Source organism: Molossus molossus, unplaced genomic scaffold, assembly GCF_014108415.1.
Source record: "Molossus molossus isolate mMolMol1 unplaced genomic scaffold, mMolMol1.p scaffold_m16_p_4, whole genome shotgun sequence".
Classification (NCBI taxonomy): Eukaryota; Metazoa; Chordata; class Mammalia; order Chiroptera; family Molossidae; genus Molossus; species Molossus molossus.
The window spans coordinates 42257911-42285864 of NW_023425377.1; the positions used below are offsets into that span (position 1 = coordinate 42257911).

Genomic DNA, 27954 nt, shown 5'->3' on the forward strand with positions numbered 1-27954 from the left:
CGCGCGCCCTCCGCCCTGTTTCTACACCCTCTGGGTTCCTGTCCCGCTGTCTGCGTCCCCTCCCCGGGCTCAGGGTGGTGAGGTCAGCGGCGCCTTTCCTGCCGGTCCCTTCCGCGGCCGCGCCAGGCGGGGAACTTGGCCGCCCTGCCCTGTCCGGCTCCCGGGAAGGGCGGCCTGGCCCCGAGGCTGCCTGAAGTTGGAGGCGGAGGCGGGGGCATCGGCCGGTCTCCCAGGGGCCGCTTCAAGTTAGTGAGGTCCACCTTCCTCCCTCCGAAGGGCACAGGGCTGGAGTCTGTGCCTGATCAGCCGAGGTCCAGCTTGGTGCTCATTAAAAGACAGGCTGTTGTGTGAGAAAGTTTTTTTTTTTTCCTCCCTGCTTCAGACATCCCTGTCGAATGTTTTTCCTCAATAGCTGTGGAGACCTGTGATAACTACTAAACTAATTCAACAAACGGACCCTTCTGTGTGTCAGAAACTGTCGGGAGTTGCTAGCCCGTTGGGGCAGATCAACCGGACTGGAAGAGGCAGAAGCCCAGGCCCAGAGCAGTGTGGTGAGTGCTGTGCTGGGAGGGAGCACCAGGCTGCAGGCCAGAGGGCTTCTTGGAGGAGGTTACTAATTTACTGGAGTGGTCAGATGAGGGCTGAATATAGGACAACCTGGACAGAGGAACAGCCTGTATGAGGAAGCAGACCTGGGCAAGGTGATGGAGGAAGGGACACTTTGGGCGTAGCTGCCCATGGACCCTGCCCACAAGAGCTTCAAGTGAGAGGACATTGCCTCATACTGTGCCTCACATGTGGAGGGTGCTTAGAGAACCCTTGCAACATGAGAGTGGATCAGGACAGCAGAGGGCCCCTGGCCTCTGTATTCTAATCTGACACCTTTAAGATGGTATAGAACAGTAGAGTCCCTTCCAAGGCTTCACTGTGTATCTTCCGCTGTAGAGTGACACCTGATGTTTGTGTGTCTTGATGGAAACCATCTGAAGCCTAGCAACCTCAGCCCTCCTGTAGGAGATCCTGGCCCTGAGAAGGAGTGGTGGGAATGTTACTTTGTAGTTAGGGCATTCTCAGATGTCTCAGATTTTGCAGAGACCCACTGTCCACCTAAGAATTGATAGAATGTGTTTGCAAACTGTTGCTTTTTTTCAGCCCGTGTCACATATGGCACAATAGATTCCATGTTTTATTTCTCTATTAAATGAACCAATTTTCCTTTGGCTTGTGTTTAAATTACACGTTGTGTCCAGGGTGCAGTTCTATCACTGTGGTTCTGGGCCTCAGGGCTCAACCTCTTTTTTTCAATTCGTCTACGCACCAGATCTTTGGGCTGTGAATCTTTTTTGTGTAGTGCCTTCTTATTCTCAGATGGTTAATCGTGTCCACTATGTGGCTCTGCCAAGGAAGCCACGTAGCAAGGATGGAGTGTGTTGGCTGGGGGCCTCATCCCAGAGATGCTGTCATACTGGGCCACCATAGTTCTCCAAGAGCTCAGCAGGCAGACATGGTGAGATTAGTCTGTGGCTTGTGATAGGCCCGTCTGCCCTGTTGCAGACTCTGAAATGGGGTGCCCAGGAGAGTCCTCAATTTTCCAGTTTAGCCTGGCCACAGCTGATCTCTGTTTATTCCTTAACTACATCCTGTGTGCCTGTCTTCTGCTTAGAACATGCCTGGGGCTGGAAAGAGGGAGGAAGTGGGGGAGGTGGCAGCACTATTCTTGCCCTTGGGTAGCTCATAATCTCTCTGAGATTGTTGCTTCACAGTGGCGGCTGGCCATGTGCCAGGGAGGAGCCCAGAATGTGAGTGCTTATCAGAAGGAGAGATTGCGAGGGTGCAGCCCTGAAGAATGAGTGGGGTGAGGGAATGTGGATTCTACTCATTTCCTGAGAGAGCCTCACTTTTTGACTCTGCCCTCCTACATTGTTGGGAGGGTCTAAGGCTGATTTGTGTCCACGCTGGCGGATAGTGTGCTTTGGGCCGGTGGGTGTGTCCCTGGCTCCTAGTAGCTGTCAAGAGTTTAATTTTATGCAGATGGAGGTTGGCTGGAAATGCTGTGATACTGGCACGTGCAGGCCTAGAATGCTAGAGTGAGAGTTAAAAGTTGCTCAAATCTAGCAATTTGGACTTTTGAAGTGCCCTGGGGTGGGACTTTAGCCTGTCCTAGAGAAGAGAGGGTTGGTGGCTTCTGTGGCCTTGGGTTTGTCCTGGGGATGTGGAATAAGGGATATAGTTTTTATTCTTAGAGAGAGCAGAGGGGAATGAAAAGTATGGCCTAGACTTGGAGCTGTGGAAGAGTCTTATTTAAGTGATATCATTGCACGGCATAGGATTAAGAGTTTGGGTAGTGAGTACTTCAGCTCAGGTAGGATCTTCTGAGTCTGATCACAGACCAGCATCTGCTCTAGACCTTTCAGAAAGTACTTGCTAGAATATAGCCTATTTTGTACCTGGAACTCCTAAGGCCAGAATGTGTACAAGATCCTGAGGCCTTGTACGTGTAGGAACTCGAGCAAGTAGGTCAGAGGCATAGAAATACATGAGCTCCTAGAGTATTGGCCCAGTGCCCTGCCCTTTCCCGGAAAACTTCCTTTCCTTGGTCAGATTTAGAGCCAGTAATTGACCAGTTCCAGGGTTGTTCCCTGATGGCCAGTGTGCTGCATTACCCCTAACTCTACTCTCTCCTGAATTAATGTGTCATCTCTTTTAGCATTCCTGGGACCTGGAGATTGCCCAATTTCTGCCTTGTTTCCGTCTTCACTGTCCCCTAGACTGGACCTTCTTCTCCAGGGATTAGCTGGGCAGCTGGCTGCTTCAGGTCTACTGCTGTTCCTTCAGTACTCTTGGTGCTGATGACTGGTATAAATTGTGCCTAGTGCTGCTGGGCTGCCCACTGACATCTATCATCTCATTCAGTCCTCACAATAGCCCTATGAAATGTAGGTCCTAATTATTATCATCATTATCTAGATGAGAAACCTGAGGCCTGTAACTTATCTAAGGTCACAGAGCCAGGAAGTCATGGTGGAGCTGAGATTTAAGTTGGGCTGCCTGACCCCAGGTGGGTGTGCCTGCCTACTGGACTGGACTGCCTTGTGCTGAGCTGGGCTGGTTGGTCATTTGTAAGGTCATTTGTGATGGGTGTCTAGGGCAGGGGTATCTGAACTAAGGGCACCATGTTCCTGTCTTTTGGGTCCATGTTACTGTCTGCCTTTTGGAAGGATCCAGCCAGGATGTCATGAAGTTGCTTTGTGAAGCACAATAAAAGTCCTTGACTTGGGCAGGCCTGCTGTGCCAGGGCAAAGTGTGGCTCCCCCTTTTTGGAGGCCCTTGTGCTGTAAGCCAACAGATAATTACTGAGGAGGATTGAATGGCAGCAGTATCTAGTGGAAAGTGTGCTTTGGGTTTAAGTCTCAGCTCTGTCAGTGGTTTTCTATAGCAAGTCAGGTGTACAGGAAACTCTCTGCCTTAGTTATCTAGCTATAGGTAAAATGGAGATGATAATCTATTTCATTTACAAGGTTTGGGTAAGGATTAGAAGGTAGAAATGAAAAGGTTTTGGGAAATAAAAATAGTGGTTATCTTAGCCTAGTTCCCAGAAAACAAGCCTAAGGCAGAGCTTATGCGCTGAATGCTTTATTGGAAGGTTAAATTGCAGGGCAGCAAGAGTAAAGGAAAGGAAACTGAGGCAGAGAAGTATGGGAAGTAAATTCAGGGTGGTACTTTTGAAAGCCGGCTGGTCTGCATAGAGCTGTACCAGTTGTTCAGCCATGTGGGCCATCTCTGAGTGAGCTCTCCAGAAAGTCAGTGTTGCAGAAAGTCTCTCCAGAAAGTCTCAGTGGAGGCCTGGAGAGGGAGTTTATCTGCAGACCTCCTCTTGTCTTCTTCCCTTCACTGGTCAGAACTGCCTCATGAGGAATTAATTCACCCTGCTTCTGGGGTGCAATACCGGGGCCCTCCAGCAGCCCCTGGGAGGCAGTGTGGCATGTCATTGGAGTCCCGAAGTAGTGGGAGGAGCCAGAGATTTGGAGCCTGACAGTCTCTTGCACTGGGTCTGAGGCAAGCCAGTGGCCCAGGAGATAGGTGATGCCAAGAGAGTACATCTGGTACTTCAGATGCATCCAATACAATGCGTGTAGATTTTGTTCTTGTGTGGAGTTCCTTGAGTTAGTCTCACTTAGACTGCCAAGTCTCTGCCAAGATGGTGACCGAATACCCAACTGGGATTTTGCAGGTCAATTTTTACAAGTTTCTCTGCTGCTTCATTGTCTGTTTACTGAAGCAGGAGACTGGTTTTGATGGTGCCCAAATGGGAAGTACAAATCTACATGATCATGGGCCAGATAGAGAAAGTGTAAGGATAGGTACAGATGACTATCCAGGCTTTGTTAGATTCTCATTGAAGGAGAATATTTTTCATGTGAGGTAGTAGTTGAAGGTATGAAACCTACAGTCATGAGATGGGGCTGGAGAGGGCAGTAGGCCAAGTCATGCCGAGTTCAAAAGGCTCTTAGAGCTTAGGAGGTTAGACTTTATCCTAAGGGCAGTGGAGAGCCTTTGGAGGGTTCTCAGAGAGAGAGAGAGAGAGAGAGAGACACACACACACACACACACACACACACACACACACAGAGAGAAAAGGAGGGGCTATAGTAAGTCATGCTGGCTGCTTTGTAGAGTAGAGGTGAGTGGGAAGCCAGATGAAATGAGAGAGCATTACAGGCCAGAGCCAGCATGGCTGCAGGAGGGAATTGGGGGTGGCTCAGACCTGGTGATGACTGAGGCATGACATTAGGTAAGGAGAGTAGGGTGCCTCCCATCCTGCCCTAGGGTGCCAGTGACAGCAGCTCGTGGGCCTGAATGGATATCCATGTGCTTAGGTGGTGGGGCCTGCTGGAACCTCTGCACAACACCTGGGTTGTGCACGCCTGTCCTCTTGGCTTTGCCATCCCAGAGTTGGGAGGCAGAGCCACTGGAGGGAGCCCTGTTCAGGCAGGTTTGGCTCTTTCACAGGAGGCAGACAGCCTCTTGTTCAGCGCCAAGCCAAGACATGTTTTCAGCAAACCCATGTTCTGTCTCTAGGCTGTTAAATACATTGTTAAAACGCAAGCTGTTGCATTTGGGTTGCAGCTGGGAGCTTGGCAGAGGTTCCTGCCTGATGAGGTAAGGGGAGAAGCTGAGGACGCTGCTGGTTTGCAGCTGGAAAGATCTTTTCATGGCCATTTGGCCAGGTTGTAAATGTCCTTTCCAAATAGAAGGCTTGTTGGGGACTCTGATTGTATGTCTTGGAATTGCCCTGTGCTTACAAATGGTACCAGTCACCTGGTAGGTGAATTGCTGTCACTGAGGTGTTAGCAGGATTTGGGGACCTCCCTATGGGGGTCCAAACTTGGGCTTCCAGGGCTGCTTTGGAGTCCATTTGAGAGGGCTGCTTTGTTCTCTTTTTCATTTCAAGCATATTAGAAGATATGTTTCAAATTTCCCTTGGAACTTCTTGTAGAAAGTTTAGGAAATACAAACAAGGATAAAGAGGAAAATAAAAATATTTCAGCAACATACAACTAGGTTTATGACTTTCCTCTTAAGTGTGTGTGTACATATATATGTGTGTGTTTATATGTATGTAAGTTTACATATACACACATTTTCCCTTGTAAAAATAAAATCATAGAGTGTTGTTTGGGAGCCTGCTCTTCTCACTTAACAGTATGCTTTGATTTTCACTCCACATTAATATGCACATGGTGCCCATTCTTATACAATCCACAGCAATCCATTGTAGGGAAGAAATGTACAGCGTTCTGTTGTGGTGGATTCCTAACCTGAACAAATCTGTGGTGAAGTAGTATTTGTTGGGTGCCTGATATGGGCCACACGTGGCTCTAAACTCAGGATGCAGCTCAAATAAAACTCAGTATGGGTTTTCTGTTCAGGCTCAGTGCCACTTCGATTTTCATAGAAAGATGCCCATTTCCAGGCCTGTTCAGCATGGATTTCTGAGAGTACCTGAGAGGGCTTCCAGCAGCCTTGGACACGGGGGGGGGGGGGGGGGGGGGGGCAGGCACACATACTCCCACATATTCCCACATATACTTACCAAATAAGCTCTGAGTACAGGTATGAAATGGGATGGGCTGGCATGTGAGTGGTGAGCCTTTCCCACACTGTGGGGCACAGTCTGTCTTGGATGCTACCTCCTCCCAACCTGATCCTTTTTGTACAAAACCTTTGGTGTTCAGGGGCCTAAGATCAGGAGAAATGGGGTGGGGCTCCAGGGCACCCATGCCTACAGTGGCTGTAATGATTGTGGCAGTCTGGGGGCTCCTTGGTCGTGTCTAGCTCTCTGGGCCAGCAGAGTCATTATCTCCTTCCTCCATCAGAGCAGGACTTTGCAGGCTCTTGGGAAGCCATTTCCCAGAGCCCCATCTGATATTTTTTGAAGCTCTGCCTTCAGGCTGGGATTTGTGGATGGGTTCACTCTAAGCCAGGCAACACATTCCAGAGAAATGACAGCTGGTATTTACGTCAAGAAAGAACCTGGATGCTTCTTCCTATGTGCTATAAAGGCATGAACCGTGGGCAGTATCACCAGGCTGATTTGAAAGGAATGAAGAATCTTCTCCCTCCCTTGAATTTATGCAACTGGTGACACACAGGGGAGAAGCACTGGGATTCTCCACTTCCAACCATGTCTGGTCTGGTCTCCTGCCTGTGCCCCACTCTTCCACCAGCCTGACGGGCAGTTGGCTGGTACTCACTGTCCATAGAAACATTTTTCTGGCCCTGGGTTTTTATTGTCCTTTCCCTGCAAACATACAGAACCTGCTCTTCTGAGCTAGTCAAGTCTCTTGAGGGATAAGGAACAGACATCATGCCTGTGTAAGGGGTTTGTGTAAACAACAAGAAAGGTCTTCTGGAATCCTGAGGTGGAGATGCAGTATGGGGAGCCTGGGAGCAGACCTGTGGCTGCAACAGGGAGGACTGGCACCCCACATCAGAGCTAACCAGCCCTGTTCCCCTTCTCTCTCTGACTTGCTTTCCCCTGCTGCCCTTATTCCATGATGTACCCCTTAGCACAATACTCCCTACGCTGCAGCAGATTCTGGGCTGAAAGAGCTTTTCCTTTGTATCTCTGGGCCCCAACACCTAGGGCACTGATGGGCACACTGCTGGCTCTGTAGACACAGCAGGGCGTGGACTAAGAATCCATTTTGGGGTCAGGTTGTGATTGGGCTTCTTTGAGCCTAACCTGGAACTGCAGGGGATTGGAATTTCTTCCGAAAAGGTGAGGCGAGGAGTGGTGGGTGTGACTGTGTCTAATCTGCCATGGCAGGGGGAAAAAAAAAAGATGCACTAACATTAGTCAGCTCAAACTTAGAGTTGTTAAATAAGGCTTACATTTCCAGGGGGAAGCATTTGCATTTCCTTTACTTTCCTTGCTATCGCTCAGTAAATTTCCTGTGGGGCTTGGCTGAAGTAAAGCAGGAAGAGGAGGGACTGGCAGAGCTGGGCTCAGACAGGTGCTGGTCCTCCAGCATGCCCCTGGCTGTGGCTGAGCTTGAAACCACGTCTGAAGCCTCTGTTGTGTACTTAGGTCCACTGCCATTGGGGCTTGCCCTGGGTTGTGCCTGCTGCCTTCAGAGCTGGTCTGGCTGTTCTAGGCTGATGAGGACGTAGCAGCTGGCTTCATACCCATGTCAGCAGCACAGCCCAGCCCAGCCTGGGGTTTTAGCCCTGTGTGGCTGATTTGTTTTTGTATCCAGAGTGCCTAGCTCAGTGCCTGGTATATATGAGTCTTGAGTAAATATTTGTGAATGGTGACTTGCCAGTGAGGACAACGCCTGCCGAGGAGCCTTACTATAGGAAGAGCAGTGTCTGCCCAAAGTGCCTGCTCCCAGACTGCTCTCAGTGTGGCCAGGTACAGACTGGCAGAGGGCAGTTTTTATTCTTCTTCTGGCCAGCCAACCATCGGCTGTACACTTCATTTTGGGTATGAGTCCCTGGAGCATATTGTGTCAGTTTCTTTTTCTTTTTCTTTTTTTCCTTTCTCTTCTAATGTTTGTCTTCTTGTGGGTAGGAGCTGTGTGTTATATTTGGGTTTCCAGCACCTCGCGCTGTCCTGGTACATGTGTTGGAAGGAAAGATAGAAGCACACGAGCAGTCTGTGAAACAAGAAGGGGTGGGCCAGAATCTTAGACTTACAGACTGATAGAACCAGAAGTAACTGTCCCCATGCAATTTAGCATTCCTATGTTGCTGGTGGTTACCCGGAGCCAAGAGGGCAGAGTCTCTCCCAAGGGCATGTGGCCTCCTAGAGCAGGGGCCAGAATTGAGTACACATCACTGGTTTACTCACTGGTGATCCTGATATCCTAGCTTCTACGTGCTAGGTCAGTATTTTTGCATATTTGAATGTGTGTATATGTGTGCACATGCGTATGTGTCTCCTCACATAAGTTACTTTTTTTTTAACTGTTAATTCAGTGACTGTCACTGAATACCTTGCAGATGCTGCCCTTTGTGACCATGAAACTCTGGGTGTCATTGTTGCTGGTGGCCTGGTTTGATGTCCTGGGCTGTGTGCAGGCTGAATTCTTTACTTCTATTGGTATGTACCCCAGGACTACCACCTACCTGAGCAATACTTGGCTCAAGTGCCAGGGTGAGATAGCCTCACCTGCTGGTTTTGAACAGGGAGAGTGGGACTTGCAGAGTTGCCATTTCCCCCTCTGAGGCCCTGATGACCTGATGTCCTGGGCCAGCTGTCTCTACCGGGTCCCCCTCCCTGGGAAGTTTAGGCTCCTCCTGGGATGCCTGGTCTTCCTGTCTTTCTCCCAGACCAGAGAGCGGTTCTGAGCAGAGATCATTCTGTGGCTGGTTGGTCCAGCTGCTCTCCTGCTTCCGGCCTAAAGATTCAGAGCTTGTTTCCATGTGGTGAAGCTTCCAGGATGTCCACGCTCCAGTGACATGACCCATCTGGGTGACGATGGAAGAATGAGATTTGGGGTTTCTTCCATAAGGTGCCCCCAGTGCACTTACCTCAATGTCCCCTTGGGGGTCTTGCCTCTGTGTTCCTGAAGCTGGGGGCCCAGGACCCTGTGAGTGCCTAGTTACCTTTAATTCCAAGTCCCCATGATTCTAAGAGAGCTGACATGCTCGTGGCCCAGGGGACTTGCCTCTGTGCTTGTGTTCTGTGCCCCAAGGAAGAGGACTGGGTAACTCTCATCTATTTCTCACTGGCTCTTTCTCTTTCCCCTTGCAGGACACATGACAGACCTGATTTATGCAGAGAAAGACCTGGTGCAGTCTCTGAAGGAGTACATCCTTATGGAGGAAGCCAAGCTCTCCAAGATTAAGAGGTGTCCGATGTCCCAAGTCCCCATATCCATTCTGAGTCAGCCCCTCCTGCCCCCCAGGAACCTATCTAGGGTGTCCATAAGAGGAAGCCATTGAGAGTGTACCGTGTGGCTGGCTAGGAGGTTACTTCATGCCAGTCCTCCAGAGTGGCTCTATGTGGGCTGAGGACTCACTGCTTTTTCCTTTCTATTTAAGAGTCTTTTTGTATACAGTGGGGTCCCAGCTCTTATTTAGATTAAGGGGCTGCAAGGATTGTGGGGCGTTACTGTATTCATTATTTATTGCCTCTTGATGAAAGGGTCCTAAATCTCATCAGGAAAATTACCACAGGTCAAGACCCATGTGGGTGAGTGTGTTAGTCTTCCTTTTCCTCTGGTTCCATAGCTGGGCCAGCAAAATGGAAGCCCTAACCAGCAAGTCGGCTGCTGACCCTGAGGGCTACCTGGCCCACCCTGTGAATGCCTACAAACTGGTAAAGCGGCTGAACACAGAGTGGCCCGAGCTGGAGGACCTTGTCCTGCAGGACTCGGCCGCAGGTGAGGGATGGTGAGCAGGTATGTTCATGTGCGTGCGCCTGGGGGGTGTGTGTCTGATCCTCCCCTGGATGTGGGTGGGCCTGTGCAGTGTGTGAACGTGGCCCTGTCATCTCACGGCTCTCTCCACTCTGTGGGACCTGGCAACTGGGTGTCTTTGTTTTTTAATATGTACTAATAATCAGTTCTTGCCTTTCCTAGTGTTTTCACTTTTCTTTCTTGGTAGTGATTTTTTTCTAATTATACTATAGTAATACATTTTTATAGAAAAGTTGGCAAATGCAAAAACAGTCACATAAGGAAGTTATAATCCTTAATCTAATTGCTTAGTGATAAGTACTTCAAATTCCAGTTATTTTACACATACATACACTTTTTTTTATTTATTTTTGTTACAGATGTTTCTCTTTTACTTTTTTTTTTTTTTAATGGAACCATACTTATATATTAGAAATGCAAACTTACTTGCTTTGAGGGGCCAAATGATCAAACAAAAGTGAGTTAAGTGGGCTGGGTAGTGGGGCCAGTGCAAGCTGGGGAGCATGGGCCTCATCTAAATTAATTCCCATTCATATCTTTTATTGTTTTACTTTTTATCTCCTTCATTTATATCTTTTAGATATAAAACATATCTATTGGCAGATTTGTGACATAAGAATAGACTATTTTCCTGAATTTTGCTGCTTCTATATATGTCCATTAAATATTCTTCTGAAACATTATTTTAATGGCTGGACAGTAATATGTCATACTGATGTGTAAACTGGTCAAGTCAGTGGACATGGCATTTTCAAATCATCAACAATCTTGCACATACGTCTTTGGTTATTTTCCTAGGATACATTCCTAGAAGTGGTATTTGCAGGTCAGTGCATGAACTTCTTTAAAGCTTTAACTGTGCTCGGTGTTTTCACTGGGATAGAACTTTCTGTGCTCTAACATTTTCCTCTCAACAGGAGATGGTATGTGGGCCTTCCTGCTTCCCAGACCTGAACTCAGTCTCCAGGACTTGCTGCCTCTTCTCCCTTAGTTAGGAGTGCTGATTAACTTCAGATTAGTTGTTTCTCTGGCTGAGGCGTTTCAGTCGGTGTTGCCAGACTGGGCTTGGCTTGGCTGGGAGCAGGGTGGCCTCTGGGGAGGGATTGGTGAGCTCAGCGGGGCTGGACCTGTGCCCAGTGAGCTCACTGCCTGCAAAAGCTGTGGCTGCCTTTCCCAGACCCTTGCCTCCCAGGCTGGGCCTGTAGCTCAGAACTGACTGTCTGCCTGCACTGTGAGAGAATAAGTCGGCTCATATGACCACCTGCTTGGGTGACCGCCTGTCTGCTCAGACGACCTCCCACTCTCCATTCCTTTTTCCACACCCGACTCCACCCCCACCAACATCTGGTTTCTTTAGAAAATCTTATAATTACCTAGAGGAGACCAGATAGGCCCATAGCATGGTAAGTTCTCTTCACCTCCACCTTTCAGAATTCTCGTCCCTGAAATGAGGGGACACGCTGACAGTGTGGCTTTTTTGGGGGGGCAAATTCCCCCACCCCACACACTGGATTATAAACTCTTTAGAGTCCCTGACCATGCAGTCATGAGGAAGACAGCATTGCAGCTTCTTGGTCCCCCAGGTCCCCAGGTGTGGCTAGGAGTGGGTGTTTTGAGCTTGAGGTTGTGAGAGTAGGTGACTATGGGTACTGCTGCTTTGAGGAAGGGGCTGGGGAGAAATGGCTTTGGAGTTCCCCTCCCAGTTCTCAGTTCACAGACAGAATTGCAGCCCCTGAATTAGCATGGAAGGGTTTTCCCCTTCCTGGAGTCCTGAGATTGCAGAGGTGCATGTCTTGCTTTACAGTGAAGGCTTACAGTCCCAGAACAACCTTCTTAGGAGTACTTCTGAGGTCAGGGGCTCTCCTAGCCACCAGGCTGTGGTCTTGAGCACTACAATTGGGGAGCTCCTGCCCTGAAGTAAGAGCAGGTCTGAGTGGTGGGGGAGTACTCTAGAGAGCAGAGCAAGGCCCAATGTGGTCTCTCAGGGGAGCATGCTGGGCTGGTGTAGCCTCACCTGCTTGGCATGGCTACATGGTGCCCCAGTCCCTAATCTGGGAGGTGCAAACAGTACCAGGTGCCTCTAGGACTTTCATCACTTTTCTGGATGTTAAGAGCCAGTAGTGAGTAATGAGTGGTCCCTGAGTTGACTACCTCTGTTTCTTGGGTTCTTCAACTTGAGATGAAGACTGGAAGTCTGTGTTTACCTGGTCAGCCCAGGATTCCATATGATTCATTTTCCACTGAGTGAGCAACAAGTCCTCCCTGATTCCTCTCTTGTGCACCTCTTAATTACTCTCTTTGTCCTTTGTCCCTTCTTTCTCCACTGATCCGACTGAGTGCTTTGGAGTTAAAGCTCCCACATGTTAACTAACGTGTGGGGCCATCTTTCTGTTCAGTTCCAGTTGAGCAGCATAGGCAGTCACTACAGTGAGGAGTAAGAAAAGAGAGATCTCCATGCACTGGAGCTATCAGGAGGGCTTCCTGGCAGAAGGGAAATAGCTTTTTTTTTAATCCTCACCCAAGGACATTTTTCCATTTTTTGTTCAGATAGAGGGGGGGGGGAGGGAGGGAGGGAGGGAGGAGAGGGAGAGAGAGAGAGAGAGAGAGAGAGAGAGAGAGAGAGAGAGAAACATCAATGTGAAGGGACACATCGAGTGGCTGCCACCCGCAAACCCAACCAGGGCCAGGGACAAACTGCAACCGAGGTACGTGCCCTTAGTGGGAACTGAACCCGGGTCTCTCTGGACCACAGGCCGACGCTCTAACCACTGAGCCAAACTGGCCAGGGCAGAAATAGATTTTTTTAAAAAATTTATTTTTATTTTTTTGGTATGTGCCCCTAGTGGGAACCAAACCCGGGACTCTCTGGTCTGTAGGCCGATGCTCCAACCACTGAGCCAAACTGGCCAGGGCAGGGAAATAGCTTCTGATGGAGGGGCAGGGAAATTGCACTAGCCAGAGATCCTCTAATGAGTACCTGTCTGGTCCCAGGTGGAATTTTGTGCCTGGATCAAGGGTAACTTCTTGTTTTTATTCTCTCATTTGGAAGGTTTTATTGCCAACCTCTCAGTACAGCGACAGTTCTTCCCCACTGACGAGGATGAAACAGGAGCCGCCAAGGCCCTGATGAGGCTTCAGGACACATACAAACTGGACCCAGACACAATTTCCAAAGGAGAACTTCCAGGTAACTCGGCACTCTGGGCTTTGCCTGTTCAGCCTGTGATTCTACTACAGTGTCTGGGCAGGGTTGGAGCCACTGCCCACTTGTGATCTCTACCCCCAGGTGGACTGTCACCTCTGGTGGTGAGCCCCTCATGGGTTTCCAGTTCGTGCCAGTCCCTTCTTCCCTTGACAGCTATCTCCCAAGAGCCCTGGCCCACAGCCTCCTCCCCTGTAATACAGAGTTCCTTTCCTCTTCTGCATCTCAAAGAAAGCCTAGTCTGCAACTCAGGACCCCCTCCACTTCTGTGCCAGAGCACCTCTCAGATATGCCCAGACCCACTTCTGTCCCCCTCCTTATTTTTATTTTTTTATCCTCACCCGAGGACATTTTTGCATTTATCTTCAGATAGAGCAGGAGGGAGAGAAGGAGGAAGAGAGAGAGAGAAACATCGATGTGAGAGAGACACATCGAGTGGCTGCCACCCACATGACCCCAGGGCCGGGGACAAACTGCAACTGAGGCACGTGCCCTTAGCGGGACCCGAACCTGGGACTCTCTGGTTAGTGGGCCGATGCTCTAACCTCTGAGCAAATCCGGCTAGGGCTGTCCCCTTCCCTTTGATTTCTTCTTGCCCAAGACTGATCTCTTGACTCCCAACCCTGTGTCCTAGGTGCCCTTAGTTGCAGTCTCTGCCCTATTCATTCTGTGTGTACCTCTTTGGGCTCTACCTCTGAGCTCACACATAGGCTGTGTTCTTGCTCATCTTACAAACCCTGCCCTCAGGACCAAAGAGCCTTTTGATTGTCTACTGCTGATTGAGCTCTTCTCCCTCCTGGTGAGGCTGGTGAACAGTCATCTAGTTTTTCTACTTCTTGATTCCCATGCCCTCCTGAACGAACAAAGTCTGGCCTTCCCCTCCTCCCTCCTGTCCACCAGTCCTGCTGCTATAAGGTCACCAGTGGCCAGTCAGCTGGTAAAACCAGAGGACAGGTTTCAGGAATAATGTTCTTTAACTTTTCTGCAGCATTTGAAACAGTCATTGCCCCTTTCTTGATATCCTCCCCTCCTTTGAATTCTGGGATACTGATCTCTGCTGTTTCTCTTTTGGCTTCTATGGTCATAGTCTCTTTTTTCTTTCATTTTTTTCCCCCAAGACCCCTTTAACACTGCTCCAGTGTATTTATAAGATGATATATTGGGTTTGGGTGGCTATTAGAGGCCAATAAACCTAGGGATTCAGTTAGACCCCATTAGACCTCGGATGCCACCTCATCCAGGGGGACCCTAGAGTAGGTACAAGCACAGGAATCATGGTGTGTGGGAGAAAGATGCTCTCTATTGTTGTCTGGTCAAGTCCTAGAGCTCTGGTACTGAGGAGTCTATGAACCAGCACAATGGGGTGTAGACTTTTTATTCCTGCCTCAGTTAGGTCTTAGACATCCATGCCACAAGGTCAGAGAGAGAAGGCAGCTCAGGGCACCTGCAAGATCTGTTCACTCTGTAGCTGTGAGAAGAGGGAGCTATACCCAGGCATTGATATTTTGCATTCAGTTAAGAGACCCATATGCATCCTGGAGGAGTGCGAGTTACTCCCTAGGATTCTAACCCTACCTCATGTTTTCCCTACACACCTTCTCCAGGTGTGCCCAGCCATTTTCATCACTTGGGGTGTCACCTGTACATGGATGATATCCAGATCTGTGTTCCCTGTCAAGGTTTGTCCTCTGAGCTTCCAGACATGTAGACAAATCTCTACTTGGATGTTCCACTGGGCTCCTCAAAATTCACATGTCCCAAAGTAATATCCTCATCCCTTTTTGAGCTGTCTACACATCTCCCTCACCTTATCTCAGAAAAAAGCACCTCTATCTATTGGCTGCCCAGCCAGAATCCTAAGGCTTGTAGATTCCACCTCCCTAATGTGTTCTTAGAGGCCCTGACTCCAGCCATATTATTACGTCTTTCTCACCTGGATTATTGAAGTACCATTGTGACTTGTGTACCTTCAACCCACACATAAAAATCATCCATCATGTGGTCTTAAGCACTCATTTGTTTATGTGAATCCTGATCACGATGCTTAACTTTCAGAACTAAACCTAAATTACTTCTACACATGGTCTTTGAGGCCCTGCATGGCCTTGTCTCCCTGGCCTCCTTGCCCATGGATTGTTCTAAGCTCCCTCACAGCTCAGTTCCTTTGTTCACCCCATGCCCTCTGCAGGAATACCTTTACCCACATCAACAGGGTTCCATGTCTGATTGCCTTTCAGCACTCAGCTCAGCTGTCATGCTCCAGGGAGTACTTTTAAGGGGGTAGATATTTGAGTTAGCTTCTGGGGAGGATGCTGAGTGGGAGCCATTTGTTATATTCTCCGTGTCTATGAGGCATGTTGATAAAAGCTATGGATTATTAGAATCCTAGGGATCATAGAGATATCTACATACATCATCTCTTTGAATTCTTGGCACAAGTCTTCTAAAATTAATGGTATTATCTCTATTTAGAGATAAGAGGACTAAGACTCAGAGAGGCTAAATAACTTCTTCATTGTCATAGAGCTGGGAGTGCCGTAGTGAAACCTACCCTGACCTGGACCCAGAGTCCCAGCTCTCTCAGCCATGCTATATTGCCTCCATCAATTCAGATTCCTGGTCCTGCAGAGCCAGAGGAGCTCTGTGGAGATCCATGGAACATGGACAGGGGCTCAAGAAACCCGCAGTCTCTGGCCTGCCTACTAACTACATCTTGTATTTACTGTCCCCAACTTCTTATTCCATATTGTTCCTGAGCCACCAGGGCTAGCAGACTCTGGTCTCTGAAGCAGCCATCCATGGGTTTAGATGCCACCTAAGTTCTATTTCTTATATTCAACTATTTTAAAAATTTTATCTTTATTGTTGGAAGTATTACAGATGTCCATTGCAATGTCCCCATTGCAGCAGGGGTTTCATTCCATGCAGAGCTCCATCTTGAACATCAGGCAGAAAGAGCCCACTAAGAGGCAGCTCTTCCATGTCAGCCAAGGCCCAGTTACTGTTAGCAGGGTTGTAGGGAGATTTCCTGGTCTTCCAGGGAGGGAGGTCACAGCTCCTTCTTGTTCTCCATAGAAGCTGCTTCATTATTCTCTAAGGAACACACTCACAGCCCCTCCCACCTTGCCCCCACCTTAAAGCCTGCATCTCCCCATAGATAATACACCACTTCTTCTTGCCTTGAAATTATTTTCATGGTCACTTTACATGGCTCAGCCCACAGGAGATGACCTTTGGTCACAGGACCTGCTGAATTGATGCTCAGCAAGGTCTCTGCCACCTAATGGCCAAAGCTGTCACTACAGCCTTAGCTCTTGGTGTCTGTACCATGGCTCCTGCTCTTTCTGTTTCTTTTACGTCTTAGGTCCCTTTCAGTGTTATTCTTCCTCTGTCCTTTCTATATAGGTGCTCTCTGGGACTCTGGTCTCAGCTACCTTCTCTATTCTTTCCTCAGACTCTTCCTGGAAGCAGTTATCCTCATCCATGGGTTTAGATGCCACCTAAGTTCTATTTCTTATATTCAAGTATTTTTTAAAATTTTCTTTATTGTTGAAAGTACTACAGATGTCTATCCTTTTTTTTCCCCATTGACACCCTCCTCCCTCCTCCCCCAATCCACCATCACCACACTGTTGCCTGTGTCTGTTGGTTACACATACATACATATAAGTTCTTTGGTTTATCTCTCCCCCCCACCCCACCCCCCTTCGTTCTGTGGTTTGTCAGTCTGTTGCCTACTTCCATGTCTCTGGATCTATTTTGTTCATTATATTCCACAAATAAGCGAGATCATGTGGTACTTGACTTTCTTTGATTGGCTTATTTCACTTAGCATAATACTCACCAGGTACCTCCCTGCTGTCTCAAAGGGTAAGAGATCTTTCTTTCTCACAGCTGCATTGTGTAAATTTCACACAGCTTTTTTATCCATTCATCTGCTGGTGGGTACTTAGACTGTTTCCAGATCTTAGCTATTGTAAATAACACTGCTATAACTTAAGGGGGTGCATACATTTTTTCTGATTGGTATTTCGGGCTTTGTAGCATATAGTCCTAGAAGTGGAATCACTGGCTAAAATGGCAGTTCCATTTTAAATTTTTTGAAGAAACACCATATTGTTTTCTGTAGTGGCTGCACCAGTCTGCATTCCCACCAGCAGTGTACTAGAGTCCCCTTTTCTCCACACCCTTGCCAGCACTTATTGTTTGATGATTTGTTGATGGTGGCCATTCTGACAGGTGTGAGGTGATATCTCATTGTTGTTTTAATTTGCATCTCTCTGATGACTAGAGATGTTGAGCATTTTTTCATATGTCTCCTAGCCATTTGTATGTCCTATCTGGAGAAGTGTCTATTCAGGTCCTCTGCCCATTTTTTAATTGGATTGTTTGTCTTCCTTTTGTTGAGTTGTATGAGTCCTTTATATATTTTGGAAATTAATCCCTTATTTGATGTTCTCCCAAACAGTGGGTTCTTTTTTCATTTTGAGGCTGGTTCCTTTTGCTGTGCAGAAGCTTTTTAGTTTGATGTAGTCCCATTTATTATTTATTTTTTCTTGTTTCTTTTGCCCTACGTGATGTATTGGTGAAAATTCTGCTACTTGTGATGTATGAGATTTTGCTGCCTGCATTTTCTTCTAGGATTTTTATGGTTTCAAGAGTTACATTTAAGTCTTTTATCCATTTTGAATTTATTCTTAGGTATAGAATAAGTTGGTGGTCTAGTTTCATTTTTTTTGCATGTACCCATAAAGTTTTCCGAACACCATTTATTGACGAGAGTCTTTTTTTGTTTTTTACATTTTTAAAAATTAATTTTTGTTACAGATGTTTCTCCTTTTTCCCCATTGACACCCTCCTCCCAATCCTGCCCCCTGAAGAGACTGTCTTTACTCTATTGTATGCTCTTGCCTCCTTGGTCAAATACTAATTGAGTGTAATGTCTTGGGTCAACTTCTGAGTTCTCTGTTTTGTTCCATTGCTCTATATGCCTGTTTTTGTGTCAGTACCAGCCTGTTTTGATTACAATGGCTTTGTAATATAACCTGAAATCCAAAATTATGAATCCTCCAACTGTGTTCTTCTTTTTTAAGTTTGCTGTGGCTATTTGGGGTCCTTTTTGGTTCCATATAAACTTTTGGAACATTTGTTCTATATCTGTGAGGTATACTGTAGATACTTTAATAGGGATTGTATTGAATCTGTAGATTGCTTTGGGTAGTGTGGACATTTTAATGATGTTGATTCTTCCAGTTCATGAACGTGGTATGCTTCCACTTTTTATATCTTCTATTCCTTTTCCCAATGTCCTGTATTTTTCTAAGAACAGGTCTTTTACCTTATTAATTAAGTTTATTCTTAGGTATCTTAATTTGTTTTTGTTACAATGGTAGATGGGTTATTATTATTTTTTTCAGTTTCTCTTTCTGATTGTTTATTATTGATGTATAAAAATGCCATTGATATATCTGGATGTTAATTTTGTATCCTGCTATTTTGCTGAATCCATATGTTTTTATTTATTTTATTTTATATTGATTTTTTTTTTGAGAGAGAGAGGAAGGGAGAGAGAGATAGAAACATTGATGTGAAAGAGAAACATCAATCCACTGCCTCCTGCATGCCCCCTACTGGGGATCGAGGCTGTAATTTGGGCTTGTGCCCTGACCAGGAATTGAACTGGGACCTCTCATTCCATGGGACAACGTTCAATCCACTAAGCCACACCAGCCAGGCCTATATGAGTCTTTTGTCCTGAGGTACGTCTCTTGTAGACAGCATATATATGAGTCATGTTTTCTTACCAATTCAGCTACCCTATGTCTTTTGATTAGAGCATTTAAACCATTTACATTTAAAGTTATTATTGATAGGCATTCATTTGTTGCCATTTTTATTCTTTCTGCCTGTGTTCTTCTCTCTATTTCTTCTTACAGCAGTCTCTTTAGCATTCCTTGCAGTGCAGGTTTGGTGGTAGTAAAGTCCTTTAGCTTTTTTTTTTTTAACCTGTGAAGCTCTTTATTTCCCCTTCAATTTTAAATGACAGCTTTGCTGGGTAGGGTAGTCTTGGATTCAGTCCCTTGCCTTTCATTACTTTGTATACTTTATGCCACTACTGGCCTGTAGTGTTTCTATTGAGCAATCAGCTGCCAGTCTAATGAGAGCTCCCTTGTAGGTAACTTTCTGCCTCTCTCTTGCTACCTTTAAGATTCTTTCTTTGGTCTTTAACATTTGCCAATTTAATTATGATGTATCTAATTGGTGTGGGTCTTTTTGGGTTTATCTTGTTTGGGCCTCAGTGTTTCCTGGGCTTGTGTGGCTTTTTTCTTCACCAGGTTAGGGAAGATTTATGTCATTATTTCTTCAAACAGAAGAAATTATTTCTCCAAATCTTCTCCTTCTGGTACACCTATGATGGATGTTGTTATGTTTGTGTTGTCCCAAAGCTCTCTTAAACTCTTCTCCTGCTATTAAATTTTTTTCTATATCCTGCTCTAATTGGGTGTTTTTTCCTACCTTTTTTTCTAACTCTCTGATTCAGTCTTCATCTTCTTCTAATCTACTATTGAATCCTTCCAGGGTATTTCTATTTCAGCTGTGTCATTCTTTATTTCCACTTGACTTTTATTCATAGCTGCTACCTCTTTTTTCATGTCTCTTTAGTTTTCACTGAGCTCTTTATAATTCTTATTGAGTTGCTTGTAATTCTCACTAGGATGTTTGAGTACCATTATAACCATTACTTTAAATTCTTTATCTGGTAAAGTGCCTGCCTGTATTTCATTTAGTTCCTTTTTTGGTGATTCCTCTTTTTCTTTCATTTGAGGGTTGTTTCTTTGTCTCACCGTTTTATCAGTCCAGTGGTCCAGGGTCAGGTGGGGCAGGCTGGGTTGCAGGAGCAGGTCAGTGCATCCAGGGTCATCGGGTGGTGCCGGATCTAGGATCCAGTCTGATCGTCTGGGGGTGCTGGCAGCTCTCAGTGGTGGCAATGGGCTGGCAGCTCTTTGTTGCAGCTGGGCCTATAGGACGGCAGTTCTCTGCTGCTGGTGGGCCCTGTAGGAGCAGCAGACCCCTCTGTTACTGGTGGATCCTGCAGTGGCAGTGGGGTCCTCTGTTGCCAGAGGAGAGGCAGTGGGGCAGGAAGTGTCTCTCTGTGGCATAGTGTGCTGGTTCGCTGCAGCTCCCTGCAGCCTCCCCCGAAGGAGGACCTCAGCTAATTTTTTTACTCTTCACACTCACATGTCCAGCTGCCCAGCAGATATCTTCTGTGTGGCTCACAGTATGTTCATGCTCTTCCTGAAAAGTACTTCTTAGTGGGTTTCCTGGGCTCCTCTGTGACAAAGACACCTTCCCACTTGGGAGAAGGGGAGTTTGAGGCTAGGAGGTTGGCTGTGAATCTAAACCTGAGGTAGGACCAGCCCAGTTGTGCTCACTGTACCAATGGCCCTTTGAGGTATGTGGTTCAAAACCGTGGTAAGGCTCTGCTGGGACGATGCCCCCTTCCAGTGGCCCAGGCTTCCTCGATGTGGGAATCTCTCTCTCTAAAGCAGAGGCTCTTTGGTGCCTGACTGTTTGCCTCTCTTGCTTGCAGGAACCAAGTCCCAGGCAGTGATGAGTACAGATGACTGCTTTGGGATGGGCCGCTCACCTACAATGAAGGGGACTATTACCACATGGTGCTGTGGATGGAGCAGGTGCTGAAGCAGCTTGGTGCCGGGGAGGAGGCCATCAGCACCAAGGCCCAGGTGCTGGACTACCTGAGCTATGCCATCTTCCAGTTGGGTGACCTGCACTGCACCCTGGAGCTCACCCGCCACCTGCTTTCCCTTGGTAAGGCGATTGTAGGGAAGGATGGATGGCAGTGGGCAGCTGGCAGGAGAACAAATCCCTCTCCTGGCCACTACCTGTCCATTCTCCTGAAACTGAGCCAGTCTGACCTGTCCATTGGCCAGTGACTAATTCTTGACTGCTTTGAGACACAGTCTAGCTTCCAGCTAGCTCCTTAAGCATCTCAGTTCTGTTCAGGGAATCCTTCCCCCCCTTTTTTTAGGAATCTGGTGCTGCAATGCATCTGCTATTATGTAGCATGGAGGCTTTATTGCAGCTTAAAAACAAGCTGTACTTCAGGGTTGCCGTAGTGACAATGACATGACCCTGTGGCTAGAGGCCTGAGGTGTAACTGGTGGACTTGCCATGGCATTGGTGTTTGTTTTTTTCTTTTTTTTTTATCCTCACCCGAGGACATTTTTTCCATTTTTTGTTCAGATAGAGTGGGAGGGAGAGAGAGAAACATTGATGTGAAAGGGACACATTGAGTGGCTACCGCCTGCACAACCCAACCATGGCCAGGGACAAACTGCAACCGACATACGTGCCCTTAGTGGGAACCGAACCCGGGTCTCTCTGGACCGCAGGCCAATGCTCTAACCGCTGAGCGAAACCAGCCAGGGCAGGCATTGGTGTTTTATGTGTCTCGTGCTATGGGACTGAAGGATATCAAAAGCACTATGTTTTTAACACCCAGATGTAATATATGGGAACATCACAGTCTGGAATTTTATAGGCCAGCAAAGGTTTTTTTATGCTGATGCTTTTTATGAGTTTGATGTCAGCTAGGGTAGGAGTGTCCAGAAAGAATGATGGGGGAAGAGAGCTTTGTAGATTTCATCCTGTTACTAAGAGCCTTGGACAGGGAATCAGGAGACATTTACGCCTCAGTTTTCTCATCTGAGGAGGGGCACAGGAATCCTGCCAAGCTTGCTCCTTCTGTTGTGAGGCACAAGTTAAAACAGTGTCACATAGCTGGGTTGTTGTTTGCCAGTAATTCAGCCTGCCTTCTATCTGTGGCCAGCATGTGATGTGGTCACCAGGGATGGATGTACTCTAGGGGACAGATGTAACACAGCCAAGTCAGGAGGAGGAGGCAGAACTCTGGACCTGTGTCCTCCGGACCTCCAGACAGCCCCCTCGGTGGCTGGCTAAGTGTCCCTCCTTGGTCGCTTTTTTCTCGTCACTGCTCAGAGCGGAGAGAACGTCTGTTGGCTCTGCTCTGACTTGCAGACCCTGGTTAGGTGCTGTGGAAGGCAGGATGCAGCAGGGAGTGAGCTGCTGGGAGAGAAAACCGCTTATAGAATAATTTCTCTAAATGACCTAACAGATGGTTGTGGTTTCCTTTTCTCTCTTGTTCTCTGCTTTTTCTAGACCCGAGCCATGAACGAGCAGGAGGGAATCTGCGATACTTTGAACAGTTGTTGGAGGAAGAAAGAGAAAAACTGGCATCAAATCAGACAGAAGCTGAGCAAGTGACCCTGGACAGCATCTATGAGAGGCCTGTGGACTACCTGCCCGAGAGGGATGTCTACGAGAGCCTCTGTCGTGGGGAGGGTGTCAAACTGGTGAGACGTGTGGCTGGGTCAGGGACCCAGGCTGTGGACCTAGGCTATGGCTCTGGACAGGCAGATTTGGGGAGGATGTTTTCTCTGTGGGTTATTTTTCAGCATCTTCCCTAGTTCTTTGTAACATCTGCTGAGGGTGATGTGTGTGTGTTCTTTGAGGTATAGGACAGAAGACTTTCTCCCTTCATGTCACAGGTAGTTTTTCAATTCTCTAAATTATTATTGAGCTCCCCTCCTCATCCCCAACACCCCCAGTTTCTGCTTGAGTCACTGTTGGGCAGAAAACCCTGGATGTGAACATTCCTCAGACCCCGGGGGGAGTCCTGGTCTCTGTAGTAAAGACATGCCAGTTGCTGGATTGTGGCAGGTGCTAGAGTGTGGTATCAGGTATCACTGGCCTTGGAGAGCCCTGGCATCCCAGTGCTACCTTGAGGAGTCTCAGGATGAGGCCGTCTCTCGGCCCTTTGCATGCCGCCTGCTTGGCTCCCACTGACCCTTCCTCCTGGAAAGGCCTCCCCATACCCCAGTCCTTTAAACCTACTCACATCTCTGTGAAAAAGATCAGGGGTCACCACTGCCACAGAACTTGTGGACGAGAGGTATGCTTGGGAAAGAAGAAACATTGCATGATGTGTGGGGTGTCATTTTATGTCCATCAAGCTGGGGGTTTTGTTTTCTTCTGTGGTGGGGCGAGAGGGAGCAGCTGGTGGCCGCAGGGTGTGAGACCAGTGTCTGCAGCCAGCAGCCTGGGATGGGGGTTAGGACTCACTGAGCTCAGGGCCTGTTGCTCTGTGCTCCCCAGACACCGCAGAGGCAGAAGAGGCTTTTCTGTAGGTACCACCATGGTAACAGGACGCCAGAGCTGCTCATCGCCCCCTTCAAAGAGGAGGACGAGTGGGACAGTCCACACATTGTCAGGTACTACGATGTCATGTCCGACGAGGAAATCCAGAGGATCAAGGAGATTGCAAAACCTAAAGTAAGTGTCTGTGCAGGTCCTTCTTGGGTCTCTCATTTCTGGTACCACGGGGCTGTTTGTTGCCTGTCCTGCTGGCCTTGGCAGATGTCTAGCATGAGTCAGCTGTGGGGGTACCGAGGTGCTGCAGACCTTGTTGATCCAGAGGGGAAGACAGTTGAGGAACCTCTGTGGACGGCAAGTCAGCTGAGCAGAGCACAACTGCAGGATAGAAGGGCTCACTGGGGCAGGGCAGGCCCACAGTGAGACGCGTCAGCTCACCTGGCTGGAGGCTGGTGTGTATGGGGGAGATTTTAGGAGGTTTGCCACAGGGTGCTCCCAGCTGGGTCCTGTGGAGCTCCTGATCAGGATGCAGAGGAGGAGAATAAACATCTTTCCAGTATTGAGTCTTCTCGTCCAAGAGCCTTCTGGGTGTCTTCATTCATTCATATCTCTTCAAATTGTCTTCATAAAGCCCTGCTCATTTCTTATTGTTTATTCCTGCATAGTTTTTTTTGTTTGTTTGTTTCTGTAACTTCACTTATTTTCTTCATCATTCTATTGGCACTGGTTACATTATTATATTAAATGCTAAACTGTTGATTGTAAAAGTATATTTCATAGTAATAGCTAATATTTACAGAGTGGTTAAGTGTGACAGTCCCTGTTCTAAGTGCTTAACATATGTTAGCTGATAGGTCTGTTCAGCAGGCTGTGTCATTATACTCATCTTACCCATGAGGAACCAGACTTGGGCAGGTCACAGCTTGTGGTTGAACTTGTTCCTCTTTTGGCTTTCAGCTGATTCTTTTGGGTTGTTCAGACAGTAGTATCACCTGCAATTTAGGAAAAATTTGACTTCTTAATAGTTATAGTTCCTTTGTTTTTGGTGTCTTATTGAAATGCCCAGAGCTTGTGGAACATTGATGCAAGAAGCATCCTTGTCTGGTTGCTGAATTAACTGGAAATTCCTATTATTTCACTGCTAAGTATGCAGTGGCTGTTGGTTTTGTATACATGTCATCATGTTGTAAAGTTATTTTTCTATTTCTAGTTCATAAAAGACTTTCTTGCATTTGACATCTTTATAAAAGAACGGCTTACTGCCATATCCCCACCCTTCTCCTGTCACTGGTAATTAAGAGGGAGGATTTAGCCAGACCTGTTATTGCTCTGCTCCTAATAGAATTCTAGTGGCCAGGAGGCCCAATGCTCATGGAGAGACCTAAACTAGGTTCCTGTCCTATCCCCTGGACCTCATCTTGGATGAGGACCTTGCTTGGAGGTACTAGAGTCAGTTGTATCATTGATGTGGCCGAGAGAGGATGTATCCAGTGTGTATAGAGAATGGGGACCAGGACCCACCCCTTTGCACTCCCTGGATCAGCTCCAAAGCCCTGTGAGGAAGAAAACCCCTTTCCTGGTTGCCAGGTGAGAGAGGCACTGTTGTGTCATAATCTGCTGAGAAATTCCTCACGTCCATTCCTTAGATCCAGACAGTGAAACATTTCTGTCTGTGTGTTTGTCTTGGGAAGTTGTGGGTGCACATGAGCACGTGTGTGGCAGGGGCAGTTGTGGGGGAGGATGTTGGGAAAACTTGTCTTTGAACAGAAGCCATGTGAAGAGTCAAATATAGTGACCTCTCCTTTTCCGGAGACTGTGAGGGACAGATGCTCTGCTGGCTTTGAAGTAGGGCCTGTGGGGAATTCTTGGCAGCTGCCTGTGAGTCCCCAGTCTGTTTCAAAGTAGCCCTGCCTGTCCTTGGTAGCAGAGCACAGCTGCCCAGAGCCTTCTGTGGCTGTCAGGCCAGCAGTGAGGCTCAGATGCTTAGATGGGGTCTAGATGCAGCTATAGTTGTTCTCAGGGAGGAGCTGTAGGCAGGTGCTCTCGGGGAAGCCCTCTGTCCTGGGTGCACTGGCCATCTTACCAGACATGCAGCGTAGTGTCCAGGTTGGTTGATCTCACCTCCTGACCACCTCCTGGCCCATCTATTCCTTCTGCTACCCCTACCCAGGCTACCATCATCTCTTGTCCTGACTTCTGCCTTATTCATACTCTGGTCCCTCCTTAGTCAACTTTCCACAGGATGTCCACTGGGACCTTTCCTTTCCTTTCCTTTCCCTCCATCCCTCCCTCCCTCCCTCAACTTATTTTTATTTCTGAAAGTATTACAGATGTCCCTCCTTTTCCCGCTATTGACACCCTCCTCCCCGATCCTGCCCCCATCCTGCTTTCCCCAAACTATTGTCTGTGTCCATTGGTTATGCATATATGCATATAAATTCTTTGGTTTATATCTTCCTTACCTTCCCCTCCATTCCCTCTGAGGTTCGTCAGTTCAACAACCAATTTGTTCTTCTTAATCTCTTCACCTTTTTCACCAGTTCCCCCAAACCCCGTCCCATCTGGCAACCAACAAAATGTTCTCTGTATCTGAATCTGTTTTTGTTCTGTTTGTTCATTTTGTGTGTAGATTCAATTGTGGATAGATATGTATTTATTGCCATTTTATTGTTCATATTTTTTATCTTCTTTTTCTTCAAGAAGACCCTTCAACATTTTTTATAACACTGGTTTGGTGGTGCCCTGGCCAGTTTGGCTCAGAGGTTAGAGCTTCGGCAAGTGGACCGGAGAGTCCCGGGTTCGGTTCCCACTAAGGGCACGTACGTCGGTTGCAGTTCATCCCTGGCCCTGGTGGGGGTTGTGTGGATGGCAATCACATCGATGTTTCTCTCTCTCTTCCTCCCTGTCTCTCTCCTGCTCTATCTGACAAATAAGTGAAAAAAATGTCCTCAGGTGAGGATTAAAAAAAAAAAAAAAAAATACTGGTTTGGTGGTGATGAACTCCTTTAGTTTTTTCTTGTCTGAGAAACTATATGTCTATATGTCTATCAATTCTAAATGATAACTTTGCAGGATAGAGTAATCTTCGTTGTAGGTTCTTGCTTTCCATCACTTTGAATATTTTTTGCCACTCCCTTCTGGCCTTTCAAGTTTCTTTTGAGAAATCAGCTGACAGTCTTATGGGAGCTCCCTTGTAGGTAACTTAACTGCTTTTCTCTGGCTGCTGTTAAGATTTTCTCTTTGTCTTTAACCTTTGGCATTTTCATGATGATGTGTCTTAGTGTGGACCGCTTGGGTTCTTCTTGTTTGGGACTCTCTGTCCTTCCTGGACTTATATATATGTTTGTTTTCTTCACCAAGTTAGGGAAGTTTTCTGTCATTATTTTTTCAAATAGGTTTTCAATTTTTTGCGCTCTCTCTCTTCCGCCCATAATGTGAATGTTGGTACACTTGAAGTTGTCCCAAAGGCTCCTTACACTGTTCTCATTTATTTTATTTTATTTTATTTTTTTCTTTTCTGATTGACATTTTTTTCCTTCTTTATATTCCAAATTGATGGTTTGCTTCTTGGTTTTACCTACTCTACTATTGATTCCCTGGAAATTATTCTTTATTTCTCATTGTGCACCCTTCATTTCTGACTGGTCCTTTTTATACTCTTGAGTTCATTGAGCATCTTTCTATCCAGTGTTTTGAACTCTGCATTTGTTAGCTTGCTTATCTCCATTTCATTTAGTTCTTTTCCTGGAGTTTTGTTCTGTTCTTTTATTTGGGACGTGTTTCTTTGTCTCCTCATTTTGGCTGCCTCCCTGTGTTTGTTTCTATGTATTAGAAAGAGTTGCTGTGTCTCCTAGGCTTGGTGGGTGGCCTATTGTAGTAGGTGTCCTATTGGATCTAGTGGCACAGCCTCCCTGATCACCCAGCTGGGCCCTTGAGGTGCATGCCTTGTGTGAACTGTACACCCTTCTGTTGTAATTGAATCTTGATTTGCTATTAGCATATCAATGAGAGAGATTTACTCAGGCTGATCAGCTGTAAGGACTGGCTGGGCCCACTGACCATTGACTTCTGACTACCTTGGAGGACCAGCTGTGCAAGGGCCTACCACACAGAGCAAGACTTACGTTAGTAGAACTCTGGTATCCACTGAGTCCACCCCTTGTGTCGCTTGTGGAGTTGATTGGGTGGTGGTGCTTCTCCGTGGTCTGAAGCTGGCCACTGGGTGTGCTGGCTCCAGGGCCAGGTCAGCCACTGCCTGTGTTTTACTCGGGGCCACCAGGCATAAGCTACAAAGTGATCTGCAGATGGCTGCTTCTTGTGGTGGGCTTGGAGGTGCCCAGGCAAAGCCAGGCAAAGCAAAGCCAAGTTGTGAACCTAGACTGGCTGCTTCTCTTAGTGAGAGGTATGGGGCTCACTGAGGTCAGATGCTGCTTATTTGAGAGAATTTAGGAAAATCTGAAACAGGAGCCAAGAAAGGCCAATCCTATGGTAAAGCCACTAGAAACCGCTTGGGTGGGCCTAAAAGTTGGGTGGGGCAGGGCTTCAGGGAATCATCAGGGTGGAGCAAACAGTATGAGCCAGGTTGCTGGAGTCCCAGATATGGGGGCTGTCTGCCTGCCCCGTGGGGGAAGG

General features: G+C 47.3%; 1 protein-coding gene across 1 annotated transcript in view; it reads left to right on the top strand.

Moving 5' to 3' along the window:
- Positions 1–403: 403 nt before the first annotated feature.
- P4HA2 (prolyl 4-hydroxylase subunit alpha 2) overlaps positions 404–27954 on the top strand; it is a 39691-nt gene continuing 12140 nt past the window's right edge. Inside the window, 9 exon segments of the mRNA XM_036240185.1 lie at positions 404–551; positions 8506–8605; positions 9260–9356; positions 9739–9890; positions 12976–13113; positions 20720–20770; positions 20773–20958; positions 22330–22523; positions 23326–23502. Of these exon segments, the coding sequence (XP_036096078.1) occupies positions 8506–8605; positions 9260–9356; positions 9739–9890; positions 12976–13113; positions 20720–20770; positions 20773–20958; positions 22330–22523; positions 23326–23502 (1095 nt within the window). The 5' untranslated portion in view covers positions 404–551.